This window comes from Lepisosteus oculatus, chromosome 6 (genome assembly GCF_040954835.1).
Source record: "Lepisosteus oculatus isolate fLepOcu1 chromosome 6, fLepOcu1.hap2, whole genome shotgun sequence".
NCBI lineage: Eukaryota > Metazoa > Chordata > Actinopteri > Semionotiformes > Lepisosteidae > Lepisosteus > Lepisosteus oculatus.
The window spans coordinates 23,267,848-23,293,581 of NC_090701.1; the positions used below are offsets into that span (position 1 = coordinate 23,267,848).

The 25,734-nt window shown below is 35.8% G+C and overlaps 1 protein-coding gene across 7 annotated transcripts in view; it reads left to right on the forward strand.

Moving 5' to 3' along the window:
• The window catches only part of LOC102690009 (voltage-dependent L-type calcium channel subunit beta-2), a 157,354-nt gene that overhangs the window by 119,383 nt on the left and 12,237 nt on the right, over positions 1 to 25,734 (forward strand). For 5 of the 7 annotated variants that reach the window (XM_015354500.2, XM_069191077.1, XM_069191076.1 and 2 more), the window contains 8 exons: positions 7,972 to 8,094; positions 9,462 to 9,598; positions 10,806 to 10,882; positions 12,036 to 12,169; positions 14,545 to 14,625; positions 15,053 to 15,111; positions 18,591 to 18,700; positions 24,655 to 24,806. In XM_015354500.2, the coding sequence (XP_015209986.2) occupies positions 7,972 to 8,094; positions 9,462 to 9,598; positions 10,806 to 10,882; positions 12,036 to 12,169; positions 14,545 to 14,625; positions 15,053 to 15,111; positions 18,591 to 18,700; positions 24,655 to 24,806 (873 nt within the window). Of the gene's footprint in view, positions 1 to 7,971; positions 8,095 to 9,461; positions 9,599 to 10,805; positions 10,883 to 12,035; positions 12,170 to 12,320; positions 12,341 to 14,544; positions 14,626 to 15,052; positions 15,112 to 18,590; positions 18,701 to 24,654; positions 24,807 to 25,734 lie in introns of all 7 variants that reach the window. The other 2 variants (XM_015354505.2, XM_015354506.2) reach the window with 1 other exon arrangement.

The window sequence follows — 25,734 nt, forward strand, 5'->3', positions numbered from 1 at the left end:
ATGGTAAAAATGCAACCTAGATTCAATACTGGTGGCTTTCAAATAGTTTGTGCACAAGGTCTGACATAGATCCAGTCCACAAGTGAGACAAAAGCAGGAGGAAACATTTTGATCGCTCTACAGCATGTAGACTACTACTACTACTACTACTACTACTACTACTGAATACACATCGATATTCAGGCTTGTAAGTACAGCAGTAGCGATTTTGTCAATCAGGTGAAATTACAATTGGTGTGTAAATCTCATGATTTCTCTTTCCTAACACTTAATTATTAGTTATGATAATATTTTTAGTGGAATTGATATAATTAGTGGAATTATACACCAATGGCTGTCAGTTCAGGTACATTTTCACCTTAAGGTCTGTATTCCATTCATCAGTTTATGTATTAAACAAAACCCTCAGGTTGAATGCAAACAACTGTTTGCCATCGCAGAATCACTAACTATAGAAACTAGATTTAAAAAATTCCAGATGTCTCTTTTAAAACTTTGGTTACGCTACAGCTCTGGGGAGTCAGGAGTTGTGTCATTAGCCGCTGCTTGAATTAGTACTCATTGTTCCCTGCCAGTCAGCCCCATGTGCTATTCCACTGAAACATAGCTGCCACCAGCCATCTGGCCAGCATCACTGAGCCATGAGTGGAGTGGAGAAAGTTTGCATAACGGACCTGGAATATTATTTGATTCACAGAGTATGATCACTATGGAATTCTATTACACAGATATTTAAGAATAAAAAAAATAATCGCCTGAAGGCTATTCTGAACAGAAAATCTATTTATTATTTTTTTAAATATAGGTCTGCTTTCATTAGGATTATCGCATATAACCTCTTTTTTGTGGCAACACTTTCCTCAGTTTCAGAAAACTGGTACCTTTTCAAATTAGGTATAATAGGTATCAGATATATATGTTAAGATGAATCAATTGAATCAACATAAATTAAGAAGACAGCGCAGCCACAGAATTAATCGTTTTATTAAAAACAAACATTTTTACGTTCTTAATCTGATTTGGGGTACAGAAGAGTACAACTCAACATTTGTGTTGAGTTGTCATTTGTAGACACAAATTATCTGTTTTTGACAGAAGCAGTTTAAATCTTATGGTTTCTCAATTCACTGTGCTATGCTCCCTGGATTTCAGGAGAAAGCTGGTACAGAGGAGTGTGTGTTGGTATACTATCAAAATGTACCTTATCTTTTACTGTATGTCATTTAGTGTCTCTGGTTTTAGGTTCTTCGTCTACTGTGCTCTGTCAAGCTCTCTACTAGTAATAAATATTTTAAAAATGCTTATAATAACTAAGTTAAAAGAAAATATTTCCATCATAAAACATCATAAAAAAATGATTTAAAAGTATGTAATTTATAAACTAGTTAATCTATTTTATGAAGAGCTTTTGAAGCTTTTTGGTGTGTTTTTGGTGGTAGTGAAATATTTAACTTTTTCTTTTATGTTAATATTGCAGTAACCATACATGTGCATATAAATACAGAACCACAGTACCATGGATAATTGTGGGAAGAATCTCTCTTTGTGTACTTGTTCCTCTTTTAATTTACAAAAATTGAAAATTGCTCTTTTTTTATACTGTAGCGCTGAATCAAGAATTGCTTTTGAACTGAATCTAGCATCGTCATATATAGTATAACTGATGTTATCCAGGAAGAGCAGAGTGGAATTCATCCCCAAAGACATGCTGATTTCCTTTTTATTACAAGGCAATTCCGTGACAGATGCTTCAGGTTTCAGTTTAAGAAGGACAAAATTGGCAGCTCTAGCACACCTCATTCAATTTTGCAGGTGCCTATTCAGTGATACACAGTCATGAAGGTGCAGCACACAGAGAATCCCAGATTGACCAGACCTGTCCAGTCCATGTTCATGTGCCACTAGGGAATCCCCGTCTAGGGCAGAGTACGGTATTGTCTGGATTTAGTCTGCAATATATTATAGTTGTTTTTTTTAAACCATTTAGTTGGTTTATACTGTACTCTGTGGAGTTATAAACAAACAAGTTGGTGGAAAGCACCTCTTTACTTTGGATTATTCAGAAGAAGAGTACTATATGTTATGATTTTGATTATTGTATCAGTGTTAGGACACTGTGAGCTAATGGCGTGAGCCGCATCTTTCTGACTGGCTGGAGACTCTTATGAGCTGTTACCAATTGAAGGCTTGGAGCGAGTTGAGGGCAGCCGGATATTGCAAAAGCAGGACAAAGACTGGTGGAGATTGTGAGAACAAGATGGAAATCGAGATCAGCGGCAAGCGCAGTTTTTCAGGTCTGATGCAGACAGGGGCTCTGTGGTGCAGTATGGGATTACTGGCAGGGAGCGATGCTGAAGATGGAAGCTGGCTGCAGAGTACCTGACCAAGTTAAGGACAGACAGGGAATCTTTCAGGCAGAGTATCCTTCTGTGACCAAGGTTAGTATTGCTGAGTGAACTACCATTGCTGGAATGTATCTCAATGACAGAGAACCAGATCAGTGGCAGAGCGATGTTTAAATATTCTGGGCTGATGAATAAAGCACCAATTAATTGAGGAGGCAGGGACAAATGGCTCAAATGAGTTCGAACAGCACCAGGTGGATTTTACATCTGCGTGGGAATATGCTCTGTTTCCAAGGCAGATGAGGACTGCAAGTTCTGGCTCACCAACCATAACAGTCAGGCACTAATTCTTAACACAACACGCCTAATCTTATTCTGGGGATAAATGTAAAACTCCAGTCATCTCATAAATTCTGACCTTTAATGCTAAATCAACCTTAAAAATTATGATGGTATGTCACAAGTACATCCCAACCTTTTTTATAAGGAAAGCCATATTGCAAATGACTGTGTGGAATAAAACCTGCCTATAATGAACAGGTATATTTGGATATATTTTTCATGTGCTCAGAAGATGACTGACAGCACTCACCCATCGGCAGCACCCAACTAAATTTAGGAAAGGTAGTAAACCCTAGTGTTCAATGTCTTCAAGAGGGTCTCCTGACCCTCCACATCACTGCCCTTAATTTATGCTAATCATTCCATCTATATCTTTTAATTAAGACTGTCAATAAATTTTTAGGGTAAACAAAAGTCTAACCCAGGTGCAAGCTGAGAAATTCCTTGGACATGCTACAGTAATCACATGTTCTCCACATGGCCATGTGGACTTTCTCACAGTGCTCCAGTTTCCTTCTTGAGTCTAAAGGAATGCTCACTAGATTATGTGACTTCTCTAAATTGTCCTTATGTACAGTATGTGAGTGCATGCTTGTATGTGCCCTGCAATGAACATCCATTTTCCTGCCTTGTCCCCTTTGCCTCTAGTTCTTCTGTGACCCTGTATTGAACTAGATAAATATTGAAAAGGTATGGATGGACTTCTGGAAATCATGAGCCGTGATGTAGATGTTATTAATGATTAAAAATGTTCAACCTTATCTAAAACAGAGCAGAGGTTCCCAATATGTTTTGGACATTGAATAGAAAAAAAGTAATTAATGAGAGTGATGTTGTTTCAAAGACGCAAAACTCCAAATATCATTTCCAGTGGAAAGATTTTAGAAATTCAGTTCTGCAAATGTAGAATATAGGAGAAGGTATAAGAAATGTATGGCCTTGCTGGGCAACCTTAAGCAAAAAAATCAGTGTAGTATTGCACAGAAAAATCCTACTTTAAAGCACCTTCACTGGACAGTTTCACAAGGCTGTCTTGCTCTGTTCAAGTCAATCCTGTTATGATTTCGCTATCAAAGCTTACAAGTGGAGGTGTGTTGGGAAGAGGGAAGTACTTGCATAGACTTGTTTTTGAACTTTGGAGGTACTGTCTAATGACAGAATACACACATCGCATGTAACATCACACGGGCCCTATCTGTGCAACAGTTCATCATATTTTGACCCATCAATCAAATTTTCAATGATTAAACTGTTTAATATGTCAGAAAGTGCCCGTGCAGGTCAGTGTATAGGCAAATACTTACAAATATGCTCCTGCATCTCTCCGTTGTTTCCATGCCTTACATAGGTACATTTGAATGCTTTGAAAGGTTTTCCAGTAGATTCATCCATTTGGAGTGCCTAATCAATTTTGGGGGGGCTGATTCATTGATTCTGTTGTTGAACTGTGTTATCCAACAATGAAATCCCAGTTACAGTATAAGTAATGTCCAGCTTTAAGTATTCACTGCTGTATTTTCTCCAAACTCTTCACCTACGTTTGTTGTGCTGAATTTTAATTGCTGATGACTCAGTGTCACTTTGTCATTTGTCTGTCTTTATTTTCTTAAGAGTGCCAGATAAAAGCCATTGATCCATTTTGGGATTCTCATAGTATAAACATAACATGCAAACTCAGTTCACATTGACATCTTACAAAAATGGCACGCTATTGAGTAATATACATTCTATAACTTGAGGATGTTTGTGGAACAATACATACTATTGAACATGATTCATACAAGAAACACATAATCATTATTATGTTTTCACTAAATATTTAATTGGACTAGCTCTGTGTGATATGGGTGATTATAAAGATAATTTCAGATTGAAAGTTGGAAATCCTGAAATTGAAAAATCCTTATTTGGTTTAGTAATGGTTTGACTGTCTAGTAGACTTATTTTATCCCTGCACTTTCTGTTTTAGAATAACATTTAACACAATAATATACTGCGCTCAGTGCTGACCCAGATAACATTCTACTTTTAGGACAGAAGCTAAGGGATCAATTAAAGACAAAGCATTTTTTCACAGGTTTTATGATGACACATCTGTCACAGTTCAGAATAGGTAATATATTCTAGAAAAGAACATGTTGATGACAAAGACTGATACGGTATGTTATCATAGAGATAAAATTGACATTGTTGGTGTAATGTAGAATAACTTATGTAATTCTTAAAGCATACATCAAAAATGGTTAGAGGGTTAGAGTTTTTTTCCTCTTCATGACTCATTTTTAAATCTGCATCACTAAATCCTTTCTCTATTGTATGTAATACATTTCACAACATGCATATATTACCAGTGTCTTTTTATATAAGAGCTATAGATTGTTGTGACACCTCCTGTGGGTCTTTCAGCAAGAGTCTGCAATAAGTGTGAATCATTGTGTATTCAGTCTGATCTATACTTAACATTTAGAAACTCCCCTGTGAAGTTATTTCAGTCATCAAAACATGTTAATTATTTGATTAACATATGTTTGATGGTTAATGATGTAGCTCCCAGCAAACTTTATAACAATATATAAATATATTGCTTCACAGTTGCAGCATTATAATTCAGTTTCGTTTTTATATCCGGTCTATGCTAAAATGATTTTCACTGTTTACACTTTCTAATTACTTAACATACTATAAACTGTAGAAGGTTAAATCTACATTCTTAAATAATAGCAGGAGAAACCCAAAATAATTTCTTAAAATGTCAGTCTGATAACACATGCAAATGTAATATGTGTAATTTAATCTTCTTCCTTTTTTTCTGAGCAATTTTGGGGCTTTCAAGTTGCGCAGATAACTGAAGCACTGCTATAGGTGCAGAATCATCTTTGCAGTTTAAATTTTAATTACATTTTAAAGCATTAACAGAGTCTGAGGTCTGTCATTTGCTGTGACTAGCATACACTAAACAGTGGAATACAATGGGCATATTATTATTGTTAATATCATTATTTTTATAATATAATAATATAGCACTTTTCCAGTTCTCAAAGACATGCCAGCTATGTTTCATTCATTTACAATCCACTTAAATTGCTTTACAGGTAATGGGGACTCCCCTCAGCACCACCTAGTGTGTGTGCACAGGGGATGATGCAAAAGCAGCTGAAGTTTGCCAGTATGCTCACCCTCACCACACATCAGTGGGAAGGAGAACAGAGTAATGAAGGGATTATAAGGAGGCCATGATTGGGAAAGACCAGGGAGGAATTAGACCAGGACGCCAGGGTTGACACCCCTACTCTTTTTGAGAAATTTGAGGATTTTTAATGACTACAAAGGATCAGGACCTTGGTTTTATGGCTTTTTCCGGAGGATGGCACCTTTTTACAATATAGTGTCCCCATCACTATACTGGGTCATTTGGACCGACACAGACTGCAGGGTGAGCACTCCTTACTGGTTCCCCTAACACCACTTACAGAAGCAAGCTTAACTTCCCCAGTATTGGGGAATCCAGTCTCCAATCCAGGTACTGGCCAGGCTCACACCTGCTTAGCTTCAGTGGATTGCCAGTTGTGAATTGAAGGATGATCTAATTGAGTAATAGTCCTTTGGAGCACAGAAATCTTGATGAACTAGGACATTGGGTATATCAGATGAGACACACTGCTTCCTCCTTATCCCATGTCAGTGATCCACCTTAATTAATAATTGCTGATTCTAAAAAGGGAGCTTATAAAATAGAACATCAATATGCATTAAAATGTTTTGTTAAAAAATCAAAACTCTGAAAATGCCCTTTCCTAAAAAAATAAAAATAATAAAATGTTATATTGTTGCATATTTTGTCAAGTAAGGTCATTTGAATAAATGGCAGAAATGTCTCAGGATGGATTTGTTTGCCCTTTATGCGTCATATTTCTTGAAGAATGATTTTGAATTCGGTGTGGATTTTAATGTTTAGTTCAACATGTGGTGGCCTGGTGGTCCAGAATTTAGCACTGTTGCTTCAAAGGGTTTTTAGTCCTGGAATCAATTCTCTCCTGAGGCACCTTATCAGTGGAGTCTGCATTTTTTCTCATGGGTACATGTTTTTTATCAGTACTTTGGTTTCCTTCCAGTTCTCAAAGACATGCTAGCTATGTTTCATTGGCTATTTTAAATTTCCCTTTCTCTAACTCCCTACAATTGACTACCATCCTGTCTAGGGTGAGAGAGATCATCTGCCCTCATTCATGCCTTGAGTACCAGGCTTCCTTGATAGACTCCAGGTTTCCATGAACTTTTCAAGGACAAGTGGCTTTCTGATGGATGGGTTGTTAAACATGTCTCACTGATGGTTAAATGGCCTGGACTGCGCAGGTTTAATATGTCGACCTGAGAGCTAAGCAGAAGTAATGAAAATAGGACATCATCTTTTAGTTGCTTTTCTTTTCTAAAATATTGTGAAAATATTTTTAAAATATGTTAAATATTATTTTCTTCTTAAAGTATGTGCAGGTTACATTAAGGTTTTTTGGATTGACTGTGAATTAATTTTGAATTTCCTTAGTGGTTTTATTATTTTTCACAACCACAAATAAAACACTGGTACATTATAGATATTAATGCACAGCCCCACTGCTGCCTTACAGTGTACTACTTTAGCTTTCACTATGAATAAAAAGAGAGAGCAAAGAATTAATGATCTCATTACTAACATAACTGAACAGAGTGAGTCATAGACTTTTAGTTACCCCACTGACATCCCTTAGAGGTATTTTTCTATATTTCACACTATTTTGAAAAAAAGCAGACAAGTTCACTTTAGCCCCATGGGCAAAAAACGTTTTTACTTCCTGTATAATTTTCTAACCAACTCAATTCTTTGTCGTGGAGGGGCTGGAGCCTATCCCAGCAAGCAACAGGGACCAGGAAGGATACACCCTGGATGGGACAACAGTCACAAACCCATGCAAATCAGGGCCAAATTTCCCAGAAGCCAATTCACTGACTGGTATTACCTTGGACTGTGAGAGCAAGCGGGAGCACCCAGATGAAAGCCATAAGAACAAGAGGAGAACACAGAAGCTCCACATAGACTGCAGGTCTATAATAGCTCTCAGGGCTTCAGTGTTGTGAGGCAGCAATGCTAACCACTGCACCAACATGGCTCCCTTCCTATATTGATATGTGACACGTAAATGCCATGCTGAAAATAAAAACTTGGTGAAGGAAAGAGACTTTTGACATTTCAGGTGCAAGAACTAACTGCAAACCCTCCTGTTTTTTGTATTATCTTTCTCATTGACAGACTAAACCTGTTGCATTTGCTGTCCGCACAAATGTCAACTACAGTGCTGCTCATGATGATGAAGTCCCTGTCCCTGGCATGGCTATTTCCTTTGAAGCAAAGGATTTCCTTCATGTCAAAGAGGTGAGATATAGCACCTCTCCTAGATGGGTCTTAAGTGAGTCAGCAGCCATCTGTGTAGCATAAAGGTGTCACAGAAATTGAGCAGTGATTAGTGTCTAATAGTTGGGTTGGGTTTTTGGTCACAGTTTGTCATTCTAATTGACCAGTGTCCTTTTCCTGTAATTCAGCAAATTGACATTCCAGACAGGGGAAAACTTGAATTCAAGAAACATTTCAAAGCATAGGCATATCATGCATGTCATTCAGTTTCACTGCTTGCAACATAAATCCTGCGAGTTAGAAAAGCTAGTAGCCCATTCAGTAATTCATACAATACCTGAATGGCTTAGAATTTATTTTTTTAAATCTCAAACTAAGATATTCTCAGCCCTTGTCATGTGAGTCACTGTGCTAGATAGATGTATAAATATTTGATTGTATATTATAATGTGTGTTTATTCTAAATATTCACCCCTTTCCAATTATGTTTTGTTTTGATTAATTATAAATTATAATATAATTATAGTGATGTTTTTTAATCAAACGTTTAATGTCTAAACTGTGCACAGAAAAAGTTTGACAGAACAGCATAGGGATAAAACTAAAAAAGAGTACAGATCAAGAGAAGGACATAAAAAAACATTTTTTTTGTATATTATATTAATCTATTGCCTGCAATGTCATCAGAAGGCATTTCATCATTTACACCAAGCAACAAGCTGAGAGTTCACCTTTGTTTCAAATTGCTATTAATCTGAACATTTCTGAGAACTACAGCACATGAAAAATTTATACAAATAGCCTTTTCTTCTATTTATATATATTAACAGAAATCTGTCATGATTATTACTGCTATAATTCACTACCAAAAACAAACCAGCAATATCTCTTATCTACCACTGCCTGAATATTCCTGGTGCTCATTCATAATCGTGACGCATATTTGTACTCTGACTTGATATTGCACACAGGGTAATAGATGTGGGAAATGGATGCTAAGAATAGAAGCTGGCCAGCATGTAGCATGTTGCCTAATTTAACAAGGACCTTAAAGGTGAAGATACCTGGTAAAAAGGAAAGGTCTTTGGAAGACTCTGTATCTTGAAGTATCTGAATTAAAGTAAATTATTTTTATTTTGTTTAAATTGTGCAATTTTAAAAAAATAGTGCAATTAAAATATTAGAAAACATGGCATTTATTGTGAATAAAATGGCAAATGTTGGTCTACATGTAACTGGCTTTTTCAAACCAGATAGGGCAAAAGGAAGAGTCTTAAACTCATGAACTATAGAATCCACTTTTCGCAATTTCAGTTTTTCAGCAAAAATTGTTAGAATAACTTCAAGAGTATAATGTCTAATTTCTTTTCATTATTTTTGTCTCTCAGAAATTTAATAATGACTGGTGGATAGGCCGGTTGGTAAAAGAAGGCTGTGAAATAGGTTTCATTCCAAGCCCGGTCAAGCTGGAGAATATGCGAATACAGCATGAACAGCGGGTGAAGCAGGGAAAATTCTACTCCAGGTATTAGAGGCTTGTTATTATCAGAAGCTATATCAAGATAAAGTAAATCAGCAAGTAGCATCCTGGAATTATATGCTTAGAATTGTATACAGTCGACTCACAACTTACGCAGTCTTAACTTAGGCATCCACAGTTTTATGCGTTTGACTCTGGAAAATTAAAAATATTGAAAAAATTTTATATTCTCTGAAAAATTTGTCAGGCACACCTATGAGAGCTAGTGAGCCTATAGAGTGATCTTATTCACTTTTATTTACTATTTATATACTTATATTTAATATATTGTATTTCTGTAATAGGTTAGTATGGGATTATTATAAGGATTATGGGTAAAATTTGATTATACATGAATTTCGCTTTACTTGCTATTCAAAAACACAAACCACTGCGTACATTTTGAGTCGACTGTACAGTATATTTTATTTGTCTCCTTATGTTTTACCCAGGGGTTGGTAACATCACTATGTCAGTGTCTGTGATGAGTAGGTAAATTAGCTGTCACAAACAAGTGAATAGCTCTCCCACACCACTAATAAAGTGAAAAAAGAGCAAATGTACAACTGACCCCATACATACACACACCAAAAAGCTGGTGTTTTACAAAATTAATAAAAATAACTTTTTACTTGGAATGGGTTTTAAATTAAGAAATAGGTTATTACGTTACCTACCCTAATAGGTTCTACCAAATACTAGAACTAACCATGATCTTGGACCTTCTAACTCTTAACACAAACCCTGACACTACTGCTAGTCTTGTGTTTAATGTCACCATTTACCACTGTTCTAAAACTAGCCTCAAGACCAACCTAACTAGTCATACAATCAGACCATTAAAAAGTATATATAGGAAGAAGACAAACTAACTGTTTATAAACAACAATGACCCAATGGTCTGCAAGGTAGTAGTAATGCATTTGGTAGTCCAAATGCACACACAAATGCATACACTTACACAAGGCCTAAAGGTGTACTACATCGTAAAAGGGAGCAGTGACAGTTTTTTTGCACACTGCACCCTGTCCTCTTCACCCCTGAGCAGAAATATTTTACTCTGCTTTCATCTATTCTCTCCCGGTTATTTTAAAAAGGACCTAATCTTAGAACAGGTATTTGCAAGAATTGTATCATTCTTATATAATCAACCAATGTTTTTTTTTTTATTTCTGTAATATACATTTTATTTTTTTGTCTTCTTATTTTACAGCAAATCAGGAGGAAACTCGTCCTCAAGTTTAGGTGAAGTGGTACCAAGTTCAAGGAAATCTACTCCTCCTTCCTCTGGTAGGTTGAAGTGGAAGTTGTTCTTAAGGCAAATCTTAAGGCATGTAGAATTTGTGATTAAGACCTCTTTTTGTAGGAAAATGTAGGAAATAACTTTCTTTTGTAGGCACCCTATACTGGTATGAAAATGATTCCAAAAGTTACAAAGATACTTTTCCCGTCAAGGCTGCACCCTTGACATACAGTACAACTAAGCAGACTAATTTTTTGTGTAACAACAAATATAGTTACATAACTAAAGCCTAATATTTTAACATTATTAAGATATTTCACATTCTAATTTCATTTACATCCATTTATACCATGGGAAGTATGAATGCATGAAGGTGCAAACATGATCAGAATACAAGTACTGTACTGTAGTTTCATGGTCTCCCAGGAGCGTGGCCTGGTAAGACCACAGCTCAGAATACTGCATACTCATAATCAGATCAAAAATTACGTCTGATTGTGAGCTGGACCTCAGGACTGCAGTTGCCAGGAGTCTACTATGGTGAAGGCAGAGGTGCATCTGGGACTAACATTCATCAAGTGACTGTACTTGCTGGTTGTCTACTGGGAAACTAAGTATTGTCACAGGGAGATACAGCAGCCCTTTGATTGCCATTGAATCCATGTTAAGATTCTGGGGTTACTGTGATAAAAAATTCACCTTGTACAGTAGAACGTGTCTTGGTATAAGCTTGCACGTGTGGTTGTCTGAGGTGGGAACACCAAGCTCTAATGGTTCAGCCATTAAACCATCAAAGAGCAAAATCCCACTGTCCAATACAACCATGGGTTAAGCTATTTCATCTCTACAACACTTCAAACACGGAAAGCACAATAATAATTTGCTCAGTTTCCCATTTTTCTTAAGCTTTCATAAGCTTTTGTGTAGGTGACTCTGGGCACAGTCTTTTTTGCTGTTACCTTTTATTTGTATTTTCCCACTCCTCCAAAATTTTTAACTTTTATTTTTTTCTTTATTTATATTTGACCTTTTAAAATACATTTCTTTTGCCATTTGTTTGGATCACTTTTTTCTGTTTTACGTTCTGTCTGTGTGAAGAGGAGCTTATCCTTTGAGCCAAGTGTTATTTTACTGCTGTTGCTCTTTGACTCCATTTAATTATTCACCTTTATAACTGTTGACCTATCTGTCTGTACATAGCTATTGATATAGATGCCACTGGTTTAGATCCAGAAGAAAATGAGATTCCTGCCAACCATCGCTCCCCTAAAGCCAGCCCAAACAGTGTCATGTCTCCCCTATCAAAAGAGAAAAGAATGCCTTTCTTTAAGAAGGTAAAGGTCACCTCCAAGCTCCTTATGTCCGTCCTCACTGCTTCTGCTGTCACTCTGCGTCTCTCGCCAAGTCCTGTTTACTTTCAGCGTCCTCTGACAACCCATTAACATGCATGCTTTGTTATTCTCTTTCTCTTCCATCTTACAATAGCTAAGCAGAAGCAGAAATCGGTAAGTTCATGTGTTTGGCAGAAATGTGGCAATCTCAGTGGTTTCTTTGGTTTTTTTTACCTTGGTATTTTTAATATAAGAGTTGACTTTATTTGTAGACAAAATATTTTGCTTTTAATATGCTCTAGATATCATACAAAAGATGGATTATTTTAAAATAGACAACCAACTGCAATTAGATATGTTTATGCATACATACTGTACATACTCAAGAATTAACAATTAATGAAATGCTAACCCATTTATTCTAGAAACACACATAGCATTGGCAAAATATGAGTGAGGTTAATTCTTTGTGTTCCCTTATAAAAAGCAGCAATGCAAGTTCACATTATTATCAGCATTCCTGGATAGTGCCCATGCCTTGCATATGGACTGTTAAAGGGAAACCCTAAAAGGAGGATGAACTGGGGCCCTTTAATTTTTGCAAGAATCTTTCAAATTGGCCTGACCAGTCAGAATAGATGTACTCTGTTGTGTATCTATAGGATATCTTCATCTAACCCCATAAAAGTAAACCTATATTTTGGGAGTCTAGAAGGCAGAATTTTGTGCCAAGAATGAGTGGGCTGCATTCCTATCTCATCTGCAGCATGCAGAAGAACCTTTCTGCTTTAAACAAGGCACAGCATAGCTTTAGAAAACACTTAACCCTTTCTGTCTTTTCCTGTGTTGTATGTAATTGTAAATTACAAGTGCTTTGTCAGACCTTATTTCAATTTTCTTAGGAGGTACAAACTGAATTATTAGGTCCTTGTGGCAGGAAAGCACATTTATATATGCTACGGCATATAGAAATGATGTCATTTTGAACATTGGCATGGATTTATTTAGCATTTTTATGTCAATGTATTTGCCTCCAGAGTATTTTGTATTGAGTGAATTGTGTTTCAATTAATTCAGAATACCTTTAAAAAATTCAGCAATACAAATTCAACCGTATAATAAGTAATGTGATAGTCATGCAAAATAAAAATAATTGATGTAAATAAACTTTTATATAAAGTACTGTACAGCACCAGTTTATGCTGAATACTTCAGTGACAAAAAAAAACAAAAGCTGTCTTTGTTGATATCTCTTTTAATTGTACTGATTGATTCGAAATGATACCTCACAGAGTGGCTTTCCACGAAAATGAGTAACCAGTTGGTCTTTCTTCCTACTAAACACATTCAGATTAATAACAGAAAAAGCTATATCAACTCTATTCTATAAAAGCAATGTTGTTACAACTTCTGTCACATATTGCTATAATGGGCAGTCAGACCAGGCAACAGATGGGACCATTTTAATAAGGAAAATCTGGTTGCAGCAGTCAATATAATTTGCTTTTGATTACTGGTATTGATCAGCATTTTTATACAGACTGGGGTTTATTTTGCTGAATGGTATTGCATGCTCATGATTTTCAGTGAAGGGAGAACTCACAGGCATTACAATTTGTTTTACAAGTGTTGTGCTTATTGTATACTCCTCGCTACCACTGTGCACTTGTGTCATACTGCAGTTCTGTGTTTTTTGTGTTATCAGTATATTTTATTTACTATAGTGTGTTTATTCTAGGACACATCAGTCCTTGAAATGGTTATGATATATGAGTGAAAACAGTCTGTACAATGAATTAGATACCCCTTTTTACATTTTATGTAATTATATTTTAGCTATTTTTTTAGTTTTTATATTTTGTAGCATTTATTTTTGTTGGAAACATTTCTAAGAAAGGTATCAAATTGTTTTATGTCATTCAGCATTGATTTCTTAAAATAGTGCACCAGTCTGTAATGAATTAGCTATGGATCAAAATGTCTTAAAGTTTTAGTTTCTTCTAAATTATGTGTGAGATTGTCAGTATGGAGAAGAAGAAAATTATTACATAATCAAACGTTACCACCCTAAAAATCTGAAATGTAAGTGTTTAATATGTGTTGATTTGTAGGGATTTTTCCAATGTGTTCATTCACAGATTCATACACGATTGCTAAAGAAATTATGCTTAATGACCAATAATCTGTCACAACCTTGGTTTCTGTGCAAAGACTGAAGAGTAATTACCTAGAAGAAAAGCTGAAATACACATATGGGTGTCCAATTCAATGTTCAGAATTTGTCAGAGTTAGATTTTCCTAAGGAGATCAATAGCCCACATCTTTATCTTGTCTGAAAATGGATATACAATATATAACGTTTTCTTCTTCATTTGCAGACAGAACATATTTCTCCATATGATGTAGTGCCTTCAATGAGACCTGTGGTTTTGGTGGGGCCTTCGTTGAAGGGATATGAGGTAGGCAGGCTATGAAGAATGTTTTTTGGAATTAGTAAACATAACAGTTTAGATTGACAGATGCAAATTGTTTAGCAGTCCTGTGTGATCGGGAATATACAGTGTTAACAGGGCAATATTAAAATCACCAGCCATTTGAGTCAGAGCTCAATGGCTACTTCTGTAAAACAAGCACAAGGATTTGTTCTCATGTTTAGCTGCTTTGTAAGTATTCTATAATACAGTTATAATACAATAACCTAAAGTTTTGCTCTCTTTACTAAACCAACTTTGTAAGTTTTATTTATTATTTTAACTATAACAAATACAATAATATAACACTTAGGAGTTTGTAACCTTATACAAATACTTTACTACAAACAGGTGATCAAATAAAGAGTCTTAAAATGTTATTATTGTATATTGATTGGTGTGTTGTTTGTTTCAGGTGACGGATATGATGCAGAAAGCACTTTTTGACTTTTTAAAACACAGATTTGAAGGGAGGTGAGTCCAGTGCTTAATATTTTGTATTACTAGTCCCATCTCTTACAAGGCTTGATAAAGCCCCTGGTGACCAAGTCCTTTGGGTTGTTCTCTAGTCAGGTGCCCAAAAAGTGTAATGGTTTCTCATTTGTACACATAATCATGAGGTTCAACACTACTTCAATGTGCCTTTTCAATTTCAACATTGTCAATGCCAACAGAATACTCTCTGTTCACCTGCCCCAGTGAACTACAGTTAGGCAACACTGGGCTTATGAGAAGCTATTTTACTTGTATATCTGAGTCACAGATATTAATTTGATTTGTGTATATGAGATTGCTTCAACTTACAATGCATTAAAACACTGAACATTTAAGACTTTTATGAAGGGTATTAGCTATGCATGCCTTGTTTTGATTGGGCATTTGAGAATGTATTTCCAAACTAACAAAGGAACAAGTAAAAGAGAAGAAAACACAACATTTTGGCAGTGGAGCCTTCTTCAGGTGTGAGAGTTTGGGTGTGAAGTTTCCAAACGTATGTTGTTGTGCCAGTTAATAGCTGTTAATTAGGAAGTTAAAGTTATTTTTTGCTGGATGCTTTGGCAACTCATCTCCAGACTGCAGCATGGATATTATGTTCTAGATGGTTTTGAGTATTGCTCCTATTTACAATGTTTGTAAGTAACCATTTGTTAAGTAACCATAAGTTGTATAACACTTGCAGATACAATCTGGATTCATAAGAATATGAGTGGAGTGTGTAAAAAGCATCACCAATTTGGATGAATGAAACTCTGTTTTCAGTGTAGTTGATCCATGGTCCTCACAGTACCATGTATTGTACTATAGTATTCTAGATAGGTATAAATAAAAAATATGTCAATTATATATGGGATGTAGCATGATTCAGAAACTAAGATAAAGGCTTACATGTCAAATAAAGGCTTACTTTACATGTCATCCGTATAATATACAGATAAAGCAACCAAATAAAAAATAGTTTTATACATCTGTGATGTGAACTGTTTTCCGTCAATGAAATACTGAGGAAGGCATGAAGTACCTAATACAATTGAGGAGAATGCTTTAAACTTTCTTGAGAGTGAGCGTTGCTGTTATCATGCAGTGATGTCTATTTGGTCCTAATTTTACGCTTCTTAATAAATTATCAGTTATATACCCACTCTATAAATGTATTCTGGTAAAATCTCAAATGTTCAGGAATATTGTATTATTTTGAATGCACTTGAGCAATTACAGCATTTCCAGATGCTGTTTGGCCTAAAATTGCCTGTAATGTCCTCAATGAAGGACCACAATGTGTTATTTCTTAGATAAGCTCAGTTCAGTTCTGTCGACTTCTCAGCCCTTTACTGTATTGTGATTCATAGAAACTTGAGATCAGGTAGATCCTACATGAAAATGTAACCAGTGATAAGATAAGATCACTTTATTAGTCATATACAATTTCTTGCATTAGGAATTTGTTGTTTTTTTGCATACCCCAGCTTGCTCTCCATGAGACACAGACACACAGACAGGGAGAAAAGCTTTGGGTCAGAGTGCAGGGTCAGCCATTGTACAGCGCCCCTGGAGCAGTTGGAGTTAAGGGCTTTGCTCAGGGGCCCAACGGAGTAGGATTCCTCTGCCGGCAGCAGGATTTGAACCTTCCAGCCACAGGCGCAGATCCTTAGCCACAGTGCGACCACTCCTGCCATAAATAAGCAAAGTGTCTTGCTCATGTACAACAGCAGTGTAGCACACAGGATTTGAAACCATGACCTTCTGGTATGGAGTCTGGTTTCCTAACCATTACTCTACACCACTAACAGTGTTGGGGCTTTTTGTTTAAAAAGTGCGATATTGTAAAATCAGTAAAACAAATACTGTCAGTAAGCCATCTGTAGAAAATATATGGAAAAACAATCAACATATTATCTTGAGATAATGATATGTAACTTAAATTCCCAGATACATTTTTCACTTCCTAATTCCTGACTTTCATCTCTTGTACTCCACATGACAAGAGCCATCTGTCTACCATGTAATTTTGTCTTGAGTTTATCATACAGTGTTTCTAATAATATCATACAATGTTTCTAGTAGTATCTCCCTCTTTCATAGACTGAGTGTATAAAACATTAGGGAAGCCTTCCTTTTATTGTGTCACACCACAATTGCCCTTAGAACAGCCTCAATTCGTCAGGGCATGGACTTAACAAGCTGTCAAAAGCGTCCCACAGGGATGCTGACACATGCTGACTCCAGTGCTTCCCACAGTTCTGTTGAGTTGGCTGGTAGTGGATCTCTACTCCAAATAGCTTGTTCCATCTCATCCCACAGATGTTCAATTAGATTGAGATCTGATGACTGGGTGGGCCACTGCATTAAACTGAATTCATTGTCATGTTCATGGAACCATTCCTGGACAATCTTTGCCTTGTGGCAAGGGGCATTATCCTGCTGAAAAAAATCATTTGCAGACGGATACACTGCTGCCAGTAAGGTACGCACCTGATTGGCAGTGATGTTCAGATATTCTGTGGCATTCAAAGGTTGCTCCATTTTTATCAAGGGACCCACTGAGTGCCATGAAAACAAACACACCCCACATCATCACATCACCATCATCCTGCAATGTTGACACATGGAATGATGAATGCATGGACTCAAGGTTTTCTCCATACCCTAGTCCTCCCATCGGAGTGAAACAGCAGAAACCAGGATTCATCATACCAGGCAATGTTTTTGCAATTCTCCAGTGTCCAATATTTTCATTCCTTAGCCCACTGCAACTGCTGTTTCTTGTGTTTTGGTCAGTCTATTTCAAGGAAAGAGCAGATTTCCCTAATATTTTGTCCACCCAGTGTAAATTTATAGTAAGTAGCAGAGTTTTTATACCCTGTTATATAAATCAGAATTGTATATTGTACATTGTATGTTGTATTTATTTTTGTACTCATGGTTGACTTCTTCTATTCTCCTTGAATGAAAAAGTCACTTATTATAAAGTATTACCATTTAACCTTTCATTTACATCCATCCGCATCTTCCAATTCACGGTCATGAGGGAGACAGAGCCTATCCCAGCAAGGCAGGTACATCCTTTGTAGGATACCAGTCCATCTCAGGGTGCAAATACAGACATAAATACAGACACACACACACACTTATACTAGAGCCAGTGTTCCCAGAAGCCTTTTAACTTACCAGTATGTTTTTGGAAACCCGCATGAGCACACAGGGGGAATATGCAGACTCCATGCAGATAGCCTAAGGTTGGGAATTGAACCCTGCAAGGCAGCAATGCTAGCCACTGTGCTACCTTTAATTTTATGGTGATTGTTCATGTTTCTTTCCTTACTGCACTTTTTTTCTTTACTCATAAACAGATAAAAATAAACTTATTTATTCCAGACATTTTGGGCTAACCTTATTCTCCACGCAATAAGAGAACAACTGATATCTTTCAACTTGTATATTTTTTGTTGTTTCAGAATATCAATCACACGGGTCACAGCTGACATCTCACTTGCCAAACGCTCAGTATTAAACAACCCCAGCAAACATGCAATCATAGAGCGCTCCAACACAAGGTCCAGTTTAGGTGAGTACCATGAATGCTTTTTTACTGTTTGGCACTGATGTTTCACCTACAAAATCTGAAGATGGGAAATGCAAATTTTTAGATGAAAGCAATATAACCAACATTAGGAAGACAGAGTTATGCTTTTGTGGATTTTTTTTAATTCGCTGTGAATGTGAGGTAAATGGCACATTGCACAACAGTTTTTGTGATTTTCCAACAATTGTGTATTTGTGGTACAACAGTCTTGTCCTAAAGTGTCTAAATCTAGCCTTTTTTTGATGTCCTACAGTTACTTTTCAGTCCTCACTACTACTTTTGTTTTTTGATGGAAATAGTGCTGATGTAAAATGTGGTGTGTATATCCTTGACAGGCATGAAGGACATTCTGCTAGGGGCACTTCATAGGAAATTTCCATTATACTATTTCTATTTATATATACAGTACAGTGTATGGGAAATGAAAGCTATATTCAACCACACTTATGCATCTGAAGTTTAAGTAAATCATAGATGCTTTCATCCCAGTACAATTTGTTCCACACTACACCTGATCCCTACAAATTAGGTTTGTTTTTAAAAGTAAAATGATAGAAACCGTACCTGTTTTAGAAATAACTTTTATTGTCAAATCTATACCATAGCATTTGCATATTGACCATATCCCTAGATCCCTCTTCTTCATGTGTGTTGCGTCATATTTCAAGAGCACAAAAATATGGTGCCATTGAAAAGTTAATTTATACAGTATGTGGGTTAGTCTGTCCATAGAATCACCATTGTTGATATAGGTGCTAGTGCTACCATTAGCAGCCTATTCATATTACCCTTTTTCAGATTAAATGTTTTAAGGAAATTAGAAAAATTAGTGCAAGAATCTAGAAAGAGTATCAACCAGACTATTAGAAATTTAGCAGCCTGTGTTCCAAGTGCCTGTTAATTTTGTGTTTTGTCAGTGTTCACCATTTTTTATCACACAGCTTATCATCGTGTGAAGTGTGATTGCATTGAAACAATAAAAGATATCTCTGTAGTCCTCTCTGCCAAACATTCCACCAGTACTTCTAGACAGTTGTATAGAGATTTGAATTCCAAGTGATTCAGCCTGTAAAGATGATCCTTCAACCTGAGGAGAATTTACTTCACTTGAATGAGTCTGAGTAACGTGCGAGTAAATTTGACCACAGATCTGGATGAATGATGCAGGGATTGGATGAGATTTAAATGGGCAGTATCTTCCATTTTTTGCTATTCCTGTGGCTTGATGGGCACCTGTGAGCTTACAGTGCAGTCAAAGAGCTGCATCGCTTCTCCCAGAGATGCTATAGTTACAGTATCTCAAACATAAAAGCTGTTAGTCTTGAACCATGAAGTGGGTAGTTTAAGAGAAAGTGTCTCAGGGTAATTTAGCCATATGGTAAAAATAACAGTGTGCTTTGCTTATGATGCACTTCCAAAACACAAAAAACCCTAGCTTTTCTTTGAGCTTTAAATAATTTCTTCTCCATCCTGTCTATGAACAACTGGGCAGCTAAGCTGCTTAATGGTATCAAAAACCAGACTCTGTTGCTATAGTAAAACTCTTAATCCAAAAACGTAAAACAAATTGTACAAGCATGTCTACAGACCTATCAGTTGATTGTTTCCTTGTTCACTTCTCTCTGGTGCAGCAGGTTACAAAGGTTTTGTTCACTTTCTTGACTTGCAGCACTGCAAGTCTCTGCTTCCTGGTTTTTTAACTGTTTCTTGGGCAGTTGTCTTCCTCCATTTAGGAGACTGGGGGTGGCAGGTCATTCCCCACAGGCTTTCTTGGGTATTTACAAGATCTGCCATCTTGCCTCAACCTGCAATCCTATCACAATGATAATAAATGTAATTCTAAAAAACTGGTTTGATAACCTTGTGCATATTAGAAAAATAAAGTGTAACTGAAAGTAGTGAAAATAATTGCAGTTTGCTTTTTGCACACACTGGAGGATTGTTCATAATATAGGTAGTTTGAATTAGGACTGAACAAGTTTCCAAGTGTTCTCTCTCTTTATACTTGGTCATGGTCCAGTACATCAGATATACTGGAGATGTGTTTTTGAAAGCCTTTGTACTATGTTTTATTTGATGTATGAAATATACAGCTCTATTATTTAACCCACCTCACTGACAACCGCAGTAATTGCATAGTGTTGATGGCTAAGTTGAAAAGAACATGGAAGAGGAAAGAAAAGGTGTGTATTTAAATTAAACAGGTACAATAAAATGAGCTTGAGAAACAAAATAATACCCACTGCCACCATCAACCTGCACATTCTGATATTCACTCCTGCAAAAACCTCTAAACAGTCAGTTTTTATTAGAATCCCAGCAAATGCTAACAACCATTCCTCTGATGTAAAACATCAAATAATTACAATAGCAGTAGATTGTGGGGACATAAATGGTAATCTCATAGAAGTAAATTGAAATGTGCTACCAGGAAACACTTTTCCACAGAAAATGGCTGACGCTAAGAACTCTTTGCCAAGTCATCTTATTAAACCAAATAGAAAACATTTTTTTTAAAGCGCCAAATCTGAGAAGTGAGTCAGAACTGGTCCTCTCAGGATGTTCTGTTCTTATTTCATGCAGTAGTCTTATGAAACAAGTGTTAAAATATAATTTTAAAATATAAGAATGAAGTACTATAGGGATTTGGGCTAAAAATGTAGTGAACTTATAAACCAATTTACATGTTTTATTATTTGTTCATTTTTCCCCATGCACAAACATTTTTATGGTTTATATCAATTTTAATGTTTACCTGAAACATTAAAAACATTAAACTTTTTTTTTCCGTTTGGGTAAATTGCTCTTTGACATATCTAAGTGTTTAGAATCCTGAAAATATCTGTATCTTTCTGCAGTTTCAGTCACATTTTGTAAAGTCTGCAAAGGTGGCATCATGTTTTGTTACTATGTGTCATGTGTGTCAGTGTACAATTCCTGCAGTTAGTGCTATTGGAATACATGTATCACACTCTATTCAATTGTACGTGGACCTGATTTTCCTGGCTTTTTCCATTCTATTGCTTTCATTATGCCCTCCCTTTCCAGATGTTGTGGGTATGTATGGTATATTTGTAGATGTTTGTGTGTGTTCAGTGTTTGTTGTGTGCAAAGAGACCATTGTTATGTACAGATTAGAGGAAGAGATTATATGTAATCAAATGAGTGTTTTAACTAGCTTCACAATTAAATGAAAAGGATTATTTTTGGCTTGTATTTGAAAGTATCGGATACGCTCTCCTTTGATTTGTTGGGTGATTTATGAGCTGTAGTCCTACAGATCATCTTAGCCAAACAAAACAGAAAGATCTCATCAGATCAAACTAGAATTTAGAAACCTGAACATGCATACCATGTGTAGGGGAATACAGATATTGCCTGCAGCTTTAGGTTCATTGTAAGAAGCGAACAAGCTCAGAGAAATTAATGATTATGAGAATGCGGTGGGTAAATAACTGTAAATTATTTGGATAGATGAAGAATTGTGATTAGAATATATTAATTTATATTCATGTATTTCAACAGATTGCTAAAAAATAAACAACGTTTTTGATTGTATAACTTATATCTGAACTTATAACATTAAACTAACATTAATTTTCTATGAGCAATAGGATTCCACCTTTTGATCTTCACAATCTTAACTTTTGTGAAGAGTTGAAATCTGTTTCATATCTTATTTAAGGTAAAAGAAATAAGAGGGTACTATTGAAGATAACTGGCTGGATCCATATTAATTTAATGTTTCACTCATTCCTTTTGCAATTTGTGATCAATATTATGAGTAAGGTGCAAAAGCACATGCTGTTCTTTAATTTAAAGCTCCTATCTCTGGTTTGTTTTTCTTTATTTATTGATTATCTGAATCACAATTCAGTCGTTAATCCTCAAGGAAAATGAAAACATTTCTTGGTGGGTTTTGCACATTATATTATTTTTAATACAATACAAGCCAAAAATAAATAATAGAAGTGCAATAATAATGCTGAAGATATACTCTCCTGGATCTTGTTTCAGCTGGGCTTGTTTAAATCCTTTTTTAATTTAATAAGTAGCCTGTCCAATTTTTTCCAGCTCTTGAGATATTCCGACTTCCAAGTGGCTCGATCAATCCATACTCTGTCAGAGTGAAGTTTGAGCCATTGTGGCTTGGATGTTGCTATGTTTAGTCCGGATCATGTCACTGAACACTTGTTCAGTGTTGTGTAGCTGAGCAGGTGCGTGACTCTCTATTGGAGAGCTGTATGTTAAAATCAGCTGACAAACATCCAACAAAAATAAATGGCTGTTACTGATTTCTTTAAAGAAAATGGAAATAGAATATCATAGTTACCTTGAAATCTGAATCTGTTGAAGAGCTGAACATGATTAAAAACAGGTTTAATAATTACAAGATCAATCAAGTAACTGAGAGCTCAATCAGAACAGAAACCAGAAGAATAAGTGTTTCCTGTTGAGGGCCAGGATGCATTAGTGTAGACGAACCATTGGGAAATTTCAATGGGTTACTTGGTGGCAACTTTCTGTTTGCCAGGAGCTTCTTACTCCTTCCCAGCAGGAAGCTGCCACCATGTAGAGATTTGAGAATGAGCAAAGATAAAGAGAGACAAAGTCTTGAATTGATATGAATTGACCTTTATGAATCTGTATTATATGTATTACACAGAATGATTAATTTACTTTGTTTTTTGCTTTTCTTTAATGATTGAGTCGGTTTTACCTACATTTCTCTTTCCTCACTAACCCATTTTGTCCTTTGTAACAAAAGTCTGATCATAGAATTCGACTTAATTGCCTTTACTTTTCATCCTCCCTCACCTTACAAACTTGATGTATGGAAAGAAATAAAATACGGTGCTCTATTCTTGGAAAAAGCTTCCCGTTAACATTTCGGTGCTTTAAAATTATTCTCATTCCAAGTTGTACTTTAATTAGAAATTATTCTTAATGTGGTTTTAATGATTCTACCACAATTTCTGAATGGTTAGAAGTTTTTAAATATCACAAATACACATCTAAGCAAGCAGCATGGCTTAATGATATCAAATTCTTATGAAAGAACACACAAAAACAATACATTTATGGGATATTGTACCACTTCATCTGTTTTTGTGATCATATGAACTTTGATCAGCTATGGTTAATGTTTTTAATTTAAACACCAAGTCAGTCAAAATTTGATCCTTCTTGTTAAAGGAAATGTTATTATTCACCAGGTTGTTCTCATGTCATTGACTTCATTATTATATTGTGAACCAGTTTTCACCCATTTTCATTTTTTTCCAAATCAAGAACAAATATAAGATTTCGATGACATAAGTGTTCTTGACAATGCAATGTTTTGATCAACATTTCAGACAGATTAATGTGTGTCGTCTTTAAAGTCAGCAAGGCCCTAGTAATGGTTGGGATCTCAAAATATCCTCTAAGCCCTGTGAATTGCTTCCAGAAGTCCTGGGGCACCCAGGTGTAATGTCCATCTCTATACACACCGTCCAGACGTGCAGGCACCGTATTGTCTGGTCTTGGCTCAGAAATATTTACTTATTTTTATCCCTTTCATGTGACATTTTCTATTTCGCTCAGTTGGGGGTGGCATACAATATAATCACGGATGCTAGATGTACTGTATTTATATAATTATAGCAACACTGAATAATGGTTTCTATGCATAAGGATAGATTTACCATTTTCACCAAATATATCACACAGATGTATTCAAGAATAGAGCTCTGGGATTATGTTAGAACATCCATGTGCTTCGAGGTTCAGTAGTGCAAAAAAAGTGGAAGATATTAAAGTGTTTTTTTTCTCTCTGTTAGGGACATTCCACATACTGTATATAGTACATCTCTGGACAGGCGTGACTTTGGAGCTTTTGGTTTTATACTGTATCTTTAAAATCAGAGTGATGCTACTTCTTTGTTTTCATCTAGCTGAAGTGCAAAGTGAAATTGAAAGAATATTTGAACTTGCAAGGACCCTGCAGTTGGTGGTTTTGGATGCTGACACCATCAATCATCCAGCTCAGCTTGGGAAGACCTCCCTGGCTCCTATCATTGTTTATGTAAAGATTTCATCTCCTAAGGTACGTTTCTTGTTAGAAAAGTAAAAGTGGGTGTTTTCTAACTTTTATTGAACGCTTAAGTATCTAACATTTTTCCATGATTGTCATTTAAGTTTATACATTTTTGTTGACACTTGCTCAGATTGTTATTTTTGTATTTTTTTCTAACCTATAGATTTTCCTTAAAGGGAACTGAAAAATATAAGTAGAATCGGGATTCATTTTATTAGACATTTTATGACAAGTAAATTAAGTTGTAATTGAAAGATCTATTAAATACCAGACCTCTAGGTTGAGTTTTAAATACCTTTCCATTAAACTGCCAGATAACTGTCAAATGTGATGCAAACAGTGCCTAAACAGTTTTATTTCCACCTCTTATGACTCAGTCCCAGGGCTCAGTCAAACTAGTACACTTGAGCACTGCTTGCGTAATATCCAATGAACGTTTAATTTCCCATTCTCCAAGCCATGGGGACCATGTTTTTCTAAATTGTACTTTATGGTACAACTCTTTTACTAAGGCTCTTATCGAACTGTGTACAGTTTGCTTCCTTCCTGTTGTGCAACTCAATTTACTGATTGTGTCAGTAGTTTGTTTTGTTCCTTTGTTCTAAGGCTTTTGTTGTACTTAACTCCCCCTACATAAGAACCTAAGCCCATGTGAATGTGTTAAATGTGATAAACAGGAGGTGGCCATTCAGTCTTTCTTGTCTGTTTCCTTGTAGATTATTGATGAAAGGCTGATTATGGTTCACTATTAGATTTAAATGTGAATTTAGATGTATCTGCAATTATATGATTGTAGTCAATCCTTACAGTGAATATCTATGTGGACAATTGAATGTTTAAATCAGAAAAAAAATAAAATATTTTGTGTATACTTTGATGTTTTCTTAATAGTGAAGAACACAACACTTAAACAGCTAAGAATCTTAGTAAAGTACAG